At 39.1% G+C, this 15,053-nt stretch overlaps 1 protein-coding gene across 1 annotated transcript in view; it reads right to left on the minus strand.

The window, feature by feature from the left end:
- Positions 1-15,053, minus strand: part of Aass (aminoadipate-semialdehyde synthase) — a 62,978-nt gene that overhangs the window by 6,766 nt on the left and 41,159 nt on the right. Inside the window, exons 12-19 of the mRNA XM_012948791.2 lie at positions 13,270-13,329; positions 12,999-13,066; positions 10,577-10,698; positions 10,282-10,408; positions 8,609-8,719; positions 8,404-8,512; positions 6,784-6,924; positions 739-906 (exon numbers count right to left, since the gene is read on the minus strand). Coding sequence (XP_012804245.1) covers positions 739-906; positions 6,784-6,924; positions 8,404-8,512; positions 8,609-8,719; positions 10,282-10,408; positions 10,577-10,698; positions 12,999-13,066; positions 13,270-13,329 — 906 coding nt within the window. The remainder of the gene's footprint in view (positions 1-738; positions 907-6,783; positions 6,925-8,403; positions 8,513-8,608; positions 8,720-10,281; positions 10,409-10,576; positions 10,699-12,998; positions 13,067-13,269; positions 13,330-15,053) is intronic.

Raw genomic sequence — 15,053 nt, forward strand, 5'->3', positions numbered from 1 at the left:
TTGAGAGTGATAGAGAGAGAAAGAAGCACACACAGAGAAAATGGGCGCATCAAGGCTTCGAGCTACTGCAAATGAACTCCAGACGCATGTGCCACCTTGTGCATCTGGCTTACGTGGGTCCTGGGGAATCAAGCCTTGAATCATGATTAGGCTTCACAGGCAAGCACTTAACTCCTAAGCCATCTCTCCAGCCCTTTGTTTTGTTTTTTGAGGTAGGGTCTAACTCTAGCCCAGGCTAACCTGGAATTCAATGTGTAGTCTCAGGCTGACCTCAAACTCACAGTGATCCTCCTACCACTACCTCCCAATTGCTGGGATTAAAGGAATGCACCACCACACCTGGCTTATCTTAATTATTTTGATTATTAGGAAAATTTAACATGTGGTGTGGTCCTCCTGTTGCATTTTATTAGTCTTGGTGTTTTGTAGCAGAGAATATTAGAACCCCTTTTCATGCCATTACCAATGACCTCTTTGTCTACATTCAATAAATTGTATTGGAAATGTTAAATACTACAGATCGGTGGAGATTTTAAAGACCAGTAACTCCAAGTAAATATTTGCTGTGTACCTTGTCTATACTTTCTGAAGCCCTGAGTAATATGGTGAGTTACAGTGGTAATTACAGAATCATATTTTGTAAATATGTTAATACAGATTAACTATATGCATTAAAAAACTAACTACATGCTTGACTTATATCAACACTGGCTCTGTGGTTAAAATACAGCCATTTACCTTATACCTCAGTGTTCCCCGCAGCAATGTATGAGCAGACTGAATACCATAAATCCCAGCATATCGGGTACTGTCTCTGTTTGGATAGCCTTCCAAGTTAAGTCCTGGGAAATAATCCATAGGAGTGACTGCATCAAGAAAGGAGACTCCTCCCTCCACGTTCACAACCTGAGAAACATTAAAAAGGCATGTGCAAGGTGACTAACCGCTTGTTCCAATGTTTATCAGCATTAATTACGCAAAAGAAACCAATAAGCCTTTGAAAAAAAAGAATGACTGCCATCATCAAGCTGTTTCAATTACAGTAATTTGCAAGGCCTTCTTCTTAGTTTGCAAAGCCTAATGCATTTTGTTTGTTAAATAAACATGGGTTGTTGACTGGGGAGAATGTTCAGTGGTTAAAGATGCTTGCTTTCAAAGCCGGCCCACGTTGAGTTAAGAACCTTCCCCCAGCACCCAAGTTAAACTTAACCCAATATAGTGAGTTCATCTGTGATCCCAATACACCTATGACAATGGGTGGTGGAGCCTGGAGAATCAGAAGCTCACAGGCCAACTAGTCTGACATTCATTTTCAGTCTGACAGTTCACCCTGTTGCAGTGAAGGTGTTGAAATGAAGAACACATACACCCCTAGACTATCCTTTGACCTCCACACATAAGCTATTGAATGTGCATATGCATAAACACACATGTATAGATACATACATTCATATACATATGTGAAACTATTTTTTTTTAAATATAAGCCCAGGTTGTGAGGAAATTTAGGGGTGACACAGTCCCAAAAGTAAAAGTGAGTAAAAGGTCTTTGAACCTGGAAGGGAGGAACTTGGTTTTCCTTATCTGTTTCTTTCCTCTTAAAGAAAATTAAGAAGGCTCATCCCCTTCCCTAGTAATATAAATGAGATTACTTCCTTTCCTGGAAACCTGGTGGCACCTGGACAACTGATATAAGATCTACACTGACCAGCTCAGCCCTTACCCAGTAAATTCCCATAAAAGACCCCAACCAGAGACACCAGGTAGGCTTTCCCATTTCTGGGAACCCCCTCCTGCTATACAGGAGCTCTGCCATCTTTCCTCCACTTAAGCTCTATAATAAAATCTTTCTAAACTTCACCTTCTATGATCTGTTCACACTTACTCACTATTAAGACATTTATTGACCATTGATGAAGCACCAGGAAGTGCATGAAACTGTATGTTGGGGTGCTAAGGGGGGATCAGAAGCATGCCACCCTTACAGCAAAGAAAATGCCAAGAGTAGACAGTAAGGCTCATTCCCATGTGCTGCTTTTTCCTTACCACATGTTCAAAACGCAAGGAGGCATGGTTTTGTCTTGAACATAACTAAAGGGTTAAATTTTCTTATACTGTATGAAGTTTGTGGTTATCCTTGAGACAATGAAAAACATCCTGGAATGATAAGACAGGGGCTAAGAATGCTGTCTGGGACTGCTGGTGAGCTCAAAATCATTTGAAGACATCTCAAGTTGCACAAAGAGACACTGAAGAGGGAGATGCCAGGGGTCTCAGCAGAGTCTCGAGGAGTTTCTCCAAAGGACCCTTGGCTAAAGGTAATGGTGCCCAGAGTTTATATATAGAAGGATGTGCATATGTCTGGGTGTGAGAGACAAAATGGAAACTCAATTATACATGTCTGAAGACCCGGATGGAAACACAGTTTGTAAGGTTGGGTAATCTCAGTCTAAAGGCTGAGCTCCACTTACAATTCCAACAGGGAGAATCCAGAGAATGTGAAGAATGCTTTCCTTCTAATGTTCTCACCACTCCTTCTAAATTAACCTCTTCTAGATAGATCATTTTGCATTATCCCTTTAAAACAAATTTTAAATAGGATTCTCAGTTCTAAATACAATCCAATAAGCTGAATGTTGGCCTTTAGGGTCACTGCACCTATCTCATTTCCATAGCCTCTGCCAACACTAAAGTTTTCTTTGCTTATTTGAAGGTCGGGAAACTTTTCAAAAAAAGCAAAAACTCATGCTTGGTATTGTGGTGTATATCTGTCACCCCAGCACTCAAAAGGCAGAGACTGAAGGACTGCCAGAAGTTCAAAGCCAGCCTGTGCTACATAGTAAAACACTGTGTTCCATTAAGAAAGAGAGAGAGAGAAAGCAAGAGATAGGGAGAAGAAAGGAAGGAAAGGGAGAGCAAAACCAAGAGGGAGGAAAAAGGGGGAGGGCTGGAGAGCTGGATTTGCTGTTAAGGCACTTGCCTGCAAAGCCAAATGACCCAGGTTTGATTCCCCAGAACCCACATAAGCCAGATGCCCAGTGTGATGCTTGCATCTGGAATTCATTTGCATTGGCTGGATGCCCTGGTGCACCCATCCTCCTTTTCTCTGTCTCTCTCTCTCTCCCCCCCCCTTCTCTGTCTCTTTCTCTCTCTCTCTCTCTCAAATAAATTTTAAAAAAATATTTAAAAAGGAGGAAGAGAACCAATGCAATAAAGATCATGATATGGCAGCATTTTTACCAACCCGAAATAAGTATAATATGGCACTAGAAAACTTAAGAAAATCAGGAAATTTATCCAACTGGTAATGAAACTGAGTTAGTAGTGCCAGAGAAACTGAGAGTTAGCTGTTACCAGAGCCAAAACTGACATCACTTTGGCACTGTATTTCTAGTGATGTGCTATTCATGTCCTCTACAATATGTCATGAATGACTTGGATGAACACAGATGTATTTATCTAGTCTCCTCTGGCAGAACTCATGTCCTAGCAGAAGCATGACTCAAGCCAGGTGTGGTGGCCCCAGCCTTCAATCCTGGCACTTGGGAGGCTGAAAAAGAACTGCTGTGAATTTGAAGCTAGCTGAGCTACAGAGTCAGTTATAGGCTGAACTTGGCTAGAGATCCTGCCTCAAAAAAAAATACACATAATAAGCTCAATTACTAAACTAATAAGAAATTGACCATAGGTAACATACAGAACATCTTTTATTCAGGGCTTCCTGTCTACCAGATGTCTTGCCTACTTTACCTTTAACCTATGCAATAACATGTTTTTCAGAGGTAGAAACAAGCTGCAAACAGTCACCTGGTGGCAGATGTGAACCCTTCTACCTGACTCCAAAGCCCATCCATGTTCTTTTCACTTTGTATCGCATCACATCTTAACTCTGTTTATTTTTGCAGCACACTGGCACAGTAGCATTCGAGATTATGACACTAATGAAGCACCCGGAAAATGCTCCATGAGTGGCTGGAGGCACGTTGAGAGCAGCAGTCACTTCCTATTTCTTGAAACAGAGGGCTTCTCTGCTGCAGGCAGTGGAAAGAGGGCTAGAGAACTATCTGAACACTACAGACGCAAGACAAGCTCCGCTCCCACGTTGAGTGCACACTTAGCTGTGGTAGATGGGAGCAAGGACCGGAGGAGAAGGTTCCACTGTGTCTCTACCTGATGGAGTACTTCTCAACTTTCCAGTGCAGGAAAGCAACCACTGCCTATGGAGCAATGAATCTGAGAGATGAATCACAGCCTCCAGGTACACGAAAAGAAACCCAGGACTGTCAGGAACCTGCTAGGAATTGTGCTAGTGACTGAAACTTACCACACAGAAGATGAGATATGTTCCAATTCATAAACCACTTTCGAATTGCCAGGAAAAGTTTAAGGCTTCAACTTTAACCCAAAGCTAGAGAGGTCACCTTGGTCCTCATTATAATTCTGGGTTACTGAAGGCCTGCTCTGTGGGTAAAGGTGACCATGACAAAAGGAAATAGTTGGTAGAGGAGGTAGAAGGACAAGAACACAAGAGAGGTTTTAAGAAGTTTAACAACCTAGGTTGGGCAACAGCCTGATACACTTGAAGCACTGAGTGAATAATACATCGCCCAGAAAATTCTTAGAAGCAACATCGAAGTGTCTAAGTGTCAGACATTTTGATTGAGTTCAGACAAAAGAATAGCGAACAAAGGCTGAAGTGGCCAGGAAACACTCCATCCACAACAAGAAATTTGAGCAAGACCTTGAAAAAAGTATCATTTTAACACTGAAAAGAGAAGCATCGTGTTTTCTCTTCAAATCCGACAGTGCAAGAAAGCCCTCCTCTTTTGAGAAAGGAAGTTCAGGATGAAAGGCGAAAACTTCAAATTCAACAAACATGACTTCTGCTGCCAGAAAATAACCTGTCGCTTTTCCTAAGCTCTCAGAAGCTCTAATGTCTTTATGCAGCTAATATTTGCTGAAGACTTGGAGAATGTCTACAAATCTTCTGTTGGGCAGAGTACAATTTATATGATCTCATTAAATCACACTGCCAGAACTCACAGCATTGGTCTTCCAGTCTTCCTCAGACAAGGAGCCTGACCTTTGCTTACTGGGGGTGGCCGAGCTACAGTACAAAGCCAGGCCCTCTGGCATTCAATCCCGTGTTCTTACCACTAGGTACATTCCATTGACCCTTTCATTTTTCCTCATCATTTTTGTGTCCTCCTGAAAATAAGCATCTTGCCCAATTGAAATAAGCATGTTTCCAATCCTTACATATTAGTTTATGTCAAATATAGATAAGCCAGTCTCCTTTCTCCAACTACATAAGGTACAAAGAGCTTTGGAAAGGCATCAGGAGAAACATCTAAAGAAGGCTACAGCAATAAAAGGATGCAGCTTGGTAGAGGGTCAGTGTGAGATTCTGACCCAAACTTTCTTGCTTCATAGAACTATGGGAACAGGATGGAATGTCAGTGCTCATATCAAACCTGTGCCAACAGATACCCAGGGACTTCGCCTTTGGAACATCAAGAAAGAGCCCAGCACATGGACCAGACCTCAGGGGCCCTGTTTCCTATTCTGAAGCATCATCCTAAAGAACTTAACAGTGTTTTACAGAGAGCTGTGCTCCTTTGGTCACTGAATCATTTGTCCTCAAGTTCAGCTCCTTATTAGAATCACTTGGGGAGGGTTAAAGGTCCAGCAGATTAGAATCTTAAAAAATTATTTGCCACTGAAACACAGTTAGATTACCAGGTACACTGAGAATTTATAGTGTGGATATATAAAAAGTCATTTTATCACATTACCCATCAAACCCTGCAGGGCCAAGACCAGAGTAAAAGGGGGGTGCCTAGGACATGACACAAAGAAGGACCCTTAGTCTTGACATAATTTCTTCCCAAATACAAGTTTTTCCTTATAAGTTTTAAAATCATAAGCTATAAAGACAGATGCGATTTGGATACTTGCTCTCTCTTGCAACCTCTTTAGCTGTGGCTGGGTTATTTGATTCACTTTCGTTTCCCAGTTTAAAATGTAGAGATTGCAGTGCCATTGCTGAGCTGGCCACCACCCCGCCTGACAGGCTGAGCGCATCCTCTTCTCCAGTACATTCCTTTCTCCCTGCACTCCCAACTTCTGCACCCAGGCGAAACCAACTGCATGCTTACCAATAATTCTATGGCACTTTTGGAAACTCTTCTGTTTGGATTCTAGCTACTTAACTCAGATTCTAACTCTCCAGACATGAAGCAATCTGAAGGGGGAAGGAAGAAGCTTTGAGTTAGCTGGGATGAGGTTCAAGACCCAGCTGATGCCTTTGGCCATCTATCTGTGCCTTAGGTTCTTTATTGTGTATGAAAAGGTGAAAACAATACCAAACTCAAGAGACTCCTCATGTGGTTACACAGCACCCAGGGAAGAAATGGTATCTTCTTTAACTGATGTACCAAACCTTCCATTATGAGGGCCAGCCAATCTACCTGTGAATTCCCTGAGGTCAGGAATAGCATGACAATCTTTGTCCAAAACTAACTTAGTATTTGTCATATGAAATAGCCTGAAATAAATAACTGTTGTCATTTATAGTTACAATGAGAAATGCATTTCCAGGAACAAACTACTAAGAGGCAGAGAGATGGATAAGCACAGGCTTTTCTGGAAACAGATGTCTCTCAGTACACGTGGGAAACAGGAGATAGAGCAATGATTAGAGGAGCCAGAAATCAGTGAAGGAGTTTGGACATACGCAGGTACTGAAGTCTGTATCTCTAAGGCTTCGTGATACTCTCTCACCTTTCCATCCAGCAGATAGGTGGCCGGCTGCATGGTGTTCATCAGAACTCCCACTGGGCTCCAGCTAAACTTATACCTTAAAGGATTATCTGAATGTTCTGGGGCTGGGAGCCCACCACAGTAAGAAATATAAGATTCAACCTGCAAGTTAAAAAAATCAATCAGGAGGATTAATAAATTAGGGGGAATATTTAAGTTACTAATTGAGGACAATGATATCAATAGGATAAATATGCTAGTATTTTTAAAAAAAAATTTAAATTACTGGGGCTATTAAATATATATCCTTAAGACAAAACTGATTAACAAAGTTATACTTTAGATAGATAATTACATATGTACGTAAATAAATAAAGTACTTGTCACACAAGTGAGAGAATCTAAATTCAGATTCCCAGCACCTACATAAAATCCAGGTGAGCATGCTAGCCTCCTGTACCCAGCACTCCGGAAGCAGATAAGGGGATCCTGGGTCACAAGCTATCTAGCAAGACTAACTAAATTGCTGAAATCAAGTGAGAGATCATGCCTCAAAAAGATGAAAAAAGAAATTAAAGAAGACACCAAGCTCTGCATACGCATCCATACACATGCAAACCTACACATATGCACACATATCATATTATACTTATGCAAAAAAACCAAATATTTCAATCTTACTTGGTCAGTTCTGAATGATTTTTGTACGCATATGTACATTTACACACATAAAAATAAAGCATTCAATCCGATCAGTCACATTTATACATCCAATGAAACTTTGTCATGTGTAAATGCTTCCTATATCAACAGATTGATATTCCATTCTTTCCTATTTTTAAAATATATTTATTTGAAAGAAAGAGAGAGAGAAGAGACATAAAGAGGCAAACAGAGTGAGTACAGGGCCTACTGTCCTTGCATGTGCCACTCTGCATCTGGCTTTACACTGGTAGTAGGGAACTGAACCTCAGCTATCGGGCTTAGCAAGCAAGCACCTTTAATGGCTGAGCCATTTCTATAGCCCCATTTTTCTTATTTTTAAATATCAAACCTACAACTGGGGAGATGCCTTAGTCATTTAGGTGCTTACCTGAGAAGCCAAAGGACCTAGGTTTGATTTCCCAGTGCTCATGAAAGCCAGAGGCACTTGGTGGTACATGTGCTCCGAGTTTGTTTGCAGCTGCCTGGCACATCCATTTTCTCTATCTGCCCCCCCCCCAACAGATAAAAATGCAATACTTCAGGCTGGAGGGATGGATTAGCAGTGAAGGCGTTTGCCTGCAAAGCCAAAGGACCCAGGTTCGATTCCCCAGGACCCACACTAGCCAGATGGCCAAGGGAACGCACATGTCTAAAGGCCCTGGAGTGCCCATTCTCACTCTTCTCTCTCCCTCTTTCTCTGTCAAATAAATAAATAATACTTAAATATCAAACTTTATTACAGAAGCTTCAAAACAAAAATATTAATCTAAAGTATCTAAGACTCAAGATATCATTTTACTCTATAAGTATATCTGCTGTTACAAGAATTTTTTTTTAGAATTTCCTTCTCAAAGTTGTATATTCAGAAAGCCAGACCTTCTAACATTTTTTTTTTTTTTTAATGGACATGGACTTGTGTGTGTGAACTGGGCTCACCGTGGCTCCCATTTCTTTTGCCTTATCGATTGTGTCCATTGCCAACATGTGATCAAGACCAGGATCCAACCCCAATTCGCCAATGAGTGTGATGCCCGCATCTTCCACACTGTCATAGGCGACAAGAGGAGAAAAAAAGAAGCTGGATATAAAGTAGAAACACTGACATGGAGCTACTACAGCACTGGAAATGGTGAAGACTTACCTCTTTTCCAGTTCCCTCAGGGCTGGTGTGATGTAGCTTGCAGTAACCATATTAACTTTGCTGGTAATGCATGCCTTGGCCACAACAGGATGCAACACATAAGGCAGGAGGCTGAACAACAGAGCCAGAAATGATTCAGAAACTTCACTTTCCCACCCTCCCTTCCAACATACCTTGAAATGTACTAATACCCAATCCTAAATGATTCCCTCAGTAATGAACAAGGTCTCCCTGTGAATTACAAAGCAATTCATCCTGCTATCATATCTAAAGTCCTCAATGATCGTCACTAACCCTTTCTGCCTTACACCACAATTATGTTCATAAGTTATACAAAAGCCTGAAGAAGCCATTGTAATTCCCCAGTGAGAGTCTTCCCTCTTCCTGCTCTGGATATTTCTTGTTACTGTGCCTTCACTTGGAATGCCCATCACTCACCAACCCCCATCCTGGCCAACCTCCTTATAAAAGTGCCCCAAAGTTATCTTCCTCCAAGCTTAGTCATGCTCCCCCAAGGCCAGATCTCCTTGGGGTGCATCTAATTTATTTACAACATGTAAGGGAAGATATTCTACTCATCTTTATATCATTATGTGTTTTTTCTGTCTTGGGTTCTCTACTAAAAGTAGTGTTCCTTATCTTTTTATATTAAGCAAAAAATATTATACTAGTTTCAAAATCTATATTATGTGGACATCTTCCAAATGATTACAAGGAGGGATCAAAGTAGATCCAGGTGGTCTATGTGTTAAACAACAGATGCCCAAAAGAACTACCCCAAACATTTGCTTTACTAGTGTACTGATCAGTGAAATAGCTAAACTGAATAGGGTGGGACACCAATGAAGATGTACTCAAAACTTAAATTTGACTGGGTTTTCTAAAAATCTGACTTGGTACTTAATTTGGTGCTAAGTCTACACAATTATACAAAAAATAACTTTCATAAATGTTGCTTTCTATCTAAAAATAACAGGTCACTTTTTCAATTGTATACCAATAGTTAAGTTGTACTAGCTGACTGGCTATGTGTAAAGCAATATATGGAACCACATTGATAATCAATACCAACACATTAATGCCATCACATTTTGTCAACAGTTTTGTCATTCATCTTGTGTCAGGTAACTTTTCTCTATTTCACACACAACAATAAAACCACCTCTCAGGCTCTTACCTCTCAAGAGAATATGGAATTGCTACTTCAACTTATTATTGTACAGAAAACAACTGGGTATTCATTTTGCCAGTATCAAAAGCTTTTATGAAGTTCTTGTACTCTGATGTTTGGGCTTTTTTAGACAAAATGAATTGTTAGCAAATTTGATAGCCTTTTAAAAGCCACTGAGCAAATATACACAACACTATTAGGAAATATACAATGTCATCATCTTAAAGGTTAAGTGGGATTTTTTTAAGCCTCATCTTAAAATATAAGTAGTATTTTTTAAACTTTCCCATTATCTACATTGACCTAATAAAACACTGAGAACCAAAACAATAGGATTTTGACAAATGTTGCTTTTTTGACTAGACAAAGGGATTGAAGTTCATGTTTCTTTTTGATTATGACAGGAGGGGAAAGGGATTAAAGATAAAGGGAGGCAAAAAGAAAGAGAAAGACAAAGAAAATAAGACAAGAGCAACAATATAGAACTTGTTCTTGCCTATACCTGATGACAAGGTCCTGTGATGCCACCAAGGAGCCCAGCCTCTCTTCTTGTTTACCAACAGTTATGCTAACAGGATTGATATTATATTTTTTGCTTAACTGTTTAAGTTGACTTGCCATATCAGAGCCTATTTCCAAAACAAAAAAGTTCAATTTTTATATTTCCTTCCAGTAGACATAAAGTAATATACATTTTAACATCTCCAGAAAACAAGTTTTCAGTTTAGAAACAAAATAGTCATCTAAAATTCATAGGTTCAATACACTATCTCCTTTAAAAAATAGGATCTATTTACCTACTGTTATTTCTATATTGCTGTCTCTTGACAGATATTCTAAAACAGGTCCAGATACATAACCAGAACCAAGAACCAAGACCTTCTTCTTAGTAGTCATTGCAAGTGACTGAACACGTTCTCTGTTTAAAGAAAAAAGGGGGGGGGGATAATTCAAATTTCTTTTAAAAAACAAAGTCTTGCTATCCCCAAAGCAAACAGCCAACTAAAAACTTACACTATGAAGCTATACTACTTACAAGAAGAATTTCAACAGGAATTACTTATGTCAATAATTTTCAGTATTTATTTATTTCAGATTTTGTTCAATAAAGAACAAGAAACCTCATCATCTTTTAGATGCCCAATGTCCACAGACATGCACGAATCCCAACACTTTCCTGAGGACAACATTCATCTTTGCTTACTTAAAAGTGGCCAAGTTGGTCTCATACTTTATCCCACGAGGGGACATAATACAAAATTGTGTTGAAGCTGCACACTGAAAACTTAATCCTCACAAAAGTCCACGGAGACAACAATCAGAGCCAAACACTATTCTCCACATCCAAAACTGTTTCATCACTATTGGAAAATAACTAAAACCATGATGTGTTAACTGTATAAATCCAAATGAGTACTACAAACAACTTTAATTCTTTAATTGCTTACTCTGTTCTGTTAAAATTTGTACCTTTTGGAAAAAAATGATTTTTTTCCTACAAATTATGCCCTCCATGGTAGTCTTACCCAAATTTACAAACCCGTTAACTAACACTCACTGCATTTTGTTCAGAATGCAGAAGTTATTCATTAAGTGTTTTTGAATCCAATTCCTGGATGTCAACATGAAACCATGGGAATGACCTGGTGCCAGGGACTAAAGCAGCAGGCTTTCTTATTGGAATTTTAGGATGTCTCTCAAACACCAATCCACTAACTTTTTTATTAATAATACATAACTGCAAATGTCACCTACCTCTTCACTCCCCATCACATGCATATTACTAGCAAGGGATCTCCTTTGTCCATGACTTTTATCCCATTTCACTTCCCAAAGTACCACTGCTATTTGATTATTGTATAGTCCTTCCAGCAATATATACATATGTGTGTATATGCATATATATGATATAAATGAAACATTTGTTTTGATGCACATGTGTGAAATGCTCAAAACATATTTATAAAACCCACCTCTAGATTCCAATTTTGTCCACATCATCAGTATCCTGAAACCCCAACTCCCAGGTTAATTAATAATGACTGCACTAATTGATTTTTAAAAAATAACACTAAGAGAAGGTTTAAGTTAGGGTAAATTTACTTTTAGAATTCAATCTTCATTATCAGGCTCATGGCACAAGAGTCTATTTGGGAAAGAAGACAGGTCCAGTATATCGACTGGGCTCTGTTTGGTCAGGTTAGACATACCATTAGTACTAGGAGTGAAAGATATCATCTGATAAGAATAAACAGTTAAGAAAAACAAATACAATGCTTTCCCTGTAAGAAACTCTTCTGTGGGACTCTCCAGCTAGTTTCTTTACAGAAAGCATTAAATATTTAGTGTCTTTTGCCACAATTTTTCATTGCCACATGAAGTACAGTAGCTACTGACAAATGAACATGGAGCAAAGGCCTAGCAATGAAATATTTAATCTGGGAAAATCTCATTATTTCTTGTGTGAAGAGCCATGGAAAAGGTAAAATACTTGTTTTAGTGAGTTTAGTTAAGCTTCCCGACTCTGGTTTCTCCTAAGAAATTAGGTTTAAGAGGTGTTGTGTTAAAAGACAGTAGATGTCAATATAGGTCAAGTGAGATCAACTTGAGGAAATCAAATTATCCTAAAGAAATGCTGATGTTTGCAGACTTTAAGCAACAAAACCAATTCACGGGCCTTATCTGAGCTATGCAGAAGGCATTCCTACAGGGTAGGTGCCAAACTATTTCATGGTCCCTTCTTACTCCCACCATTTGCTTTCTTCACCATTTCTCCTAATTTTTATCCACTATGCTAAACATCATACTAAATGAAAGAAAGAAATTCAATGAAAACAAACCAAAACTAAAAATACCAAAGTAAAAGTTAATATGCTCACTTTCCTTTGAATGACTGAGAAATTACAATATGCAAAATGCTAGAGAAAAAACAAAAATCTACTTACAAACCAACACTATTTTTCATTTGATCACTTATAGCCAAGTCTACATAGGATTTTAAACAACCAAAGGACACTATACTACCCTTCAAGGAAAAAGAACTCATATTGGTTTTACCCAGTCAACTCAGCTTGCATTTCCAATATTTATTTGTAGATGTTGTCTCAACATGTATCTTACATAAACCTAATATTAACGACTTCTACTGGAACTTTAAATATACCTACCATATCTGAGATAAGAACAAATGTTAAGCAAAAAGATGTGAACGGTACTCACCTGCTTTCTCGAAGCTTCTGGATGTATTTATATTTATCAGTCAATGTACCATTGGATGTGATCACTGCCTAAAAGTATATCACACAAGCGTGTTTTTAATAGCCAACAACTTACTCCTACCAATATGGACTTGTAATTGCCAGGGGGAGGGGGGAAAGGGGAGGGGAGAGAGGGAGAGAGGAGAGAAAGGGAGAAAATACACAGAGAAGAGGTGAATGAAGATGGTAGGAAAATACCACATTGATGGGAAGAAATTCTCCTCATAACTTACATCTCTTACCACTGGAGAAAAGTTCTGACTTTCAAGAGGCTGTGAAGCATCTGATAATAACTGCAAGGAAAAAGAGATGGTGAAGAGAAATGATGTCACAAATGTGGCTTTTGGTGTTTTAATACCAAAATATTAGTAAAAAGTGAATTCTTGAGTGTTCTGAATATAACTGATAAGAGCAATCTATGTAATTAATTCCATAGCCTTAAACACAGTTTTCAATGCCAGTTCCTATTTTAAAACTGAACTATGTGCTGCAGAAATGGCTCAGTGGGTAAAAAACTTGCTGTGTAAGCCAATGACCAATGTTCAGATCCCCAAAGCCCACATAAACCCAGATGCTGTAGCAAGTATCTAAAATCACAGCATACCTATTGCAAGAAGAAAGGCAGAGATATGGAATCCCAAAGTTCACAAAGCAAAAGCAGTGATAAATAAGAGGGTCTGTGCCTCAAAACAAGGTGGAAGGTGAGGAGCAAAATTCAAGGTTGTCCTCTGGTCAAAGTGCATACCATGGCACACTGTTATCCCTATTCACACACACACACACACACACACACACACACACACACACACACACACACACATATACTACATACATATGCATACAAATAAAAGGTTAAAAAATTGTAATCATTGGTTTGTAATAACACACTTATCCTTAACAATCTGTTAGAAGTATATTGAAGACATTATAAATTCTCCAAACATTATAGTCATTTCCCTCTGAGAAATGTTGACCCATACCAAAGGTTCAATCTATTCTATGAGAAAGAGACAATGGGCTTTTCTATTTAGCATGCCCACAAACCCAATAATAGAGGTCATTCTTGGGTCAATATTGGTCCTGTTTATGGGCACATGAGAATTTAAAGTCATAAGGATAGTGACTTGGCCAAGTAGTCCCCAAAAATCATCCACAATCTCTGTCCATTATTTTGCATGTTTGCCTTATTTTGCAGGCAGACACTGACCAAAAAAAAAAAAAAAAAAAAGTCGTATCTCTCACAGTACCATTCAAGAATCTTTCTGTATTTCCCCAAGGTACTCAATCTTGAATGTGCTGCCAAGCAGGCAAGTATGCCAGGCAGTGTTGTTACATTTGATGGGCAAGGAAAGAAAAGTGGAACTATGCTTCCTCCCTAATCTTCAGTTAAGGTCTAGAACACTAACCAAATTAAAGACAAATTTATCTAGTAGGTGCAGAAAGCAAAGAATTTACCATATTAAGACACAAAATTACTTTCAGGAATTTGAAGCAGATCCCCAATAAATATCTATTCAATTCAGCTGACTCACAACATTTGGGTTGGTTCCAAAGTAACCTCCCAAATAGTACCACAAAGTCCATATGGACATTAAGCCAACAAGGGAAATCTAGGGGAGAACAGGGCAGTGAATTTACTGTCAGTACACCTTCTGCTGTGGTCTCAATGCTTTGTCCTTCACAACTCATATGTCTGAACACTTGATCTCCAGATTGTGGTTCTGTGCTGAAAGTCTGTAGAGCCTTTACCATGGGGGGGCCTAGCTTGAGGAAATGGGTCACTGAGGGTGGGGCTTGACCTTTACAGCTTACCTTCACTTCCTGTCTCCTCACAGCTTCCTGATCCATGATTAAATTGACATATGTAGACTACCAGGCCCAAAATTATGCAGTTCTCAACTCTACATAATAAATCTTGGCAGAGCTGACTGTATGTAGAGTCATGAAGCAAAGCTCAGCAAAGCTGAAAGTGCTCACAGACTACAGACCAATTCAGACACCAGCAAAAAACAAAGAT

Source organism: Jaculus jaculus, chromosome 10 (genome assembly GCF_020740685.1).
Source record: "Jaculus jaculus isolate mJacJac1 chromosome 10, mJacJac1.mat.Y.cur, whole genome shotgun sequence".
In the NCBI taxonomy this organism is placed as follows: domain Eukaryota; kingdom Metazoa; phylum Chordata; class Mammalia; order Rodentia; family Dipodidae; genus Jaculus; species Jaculus jaculus.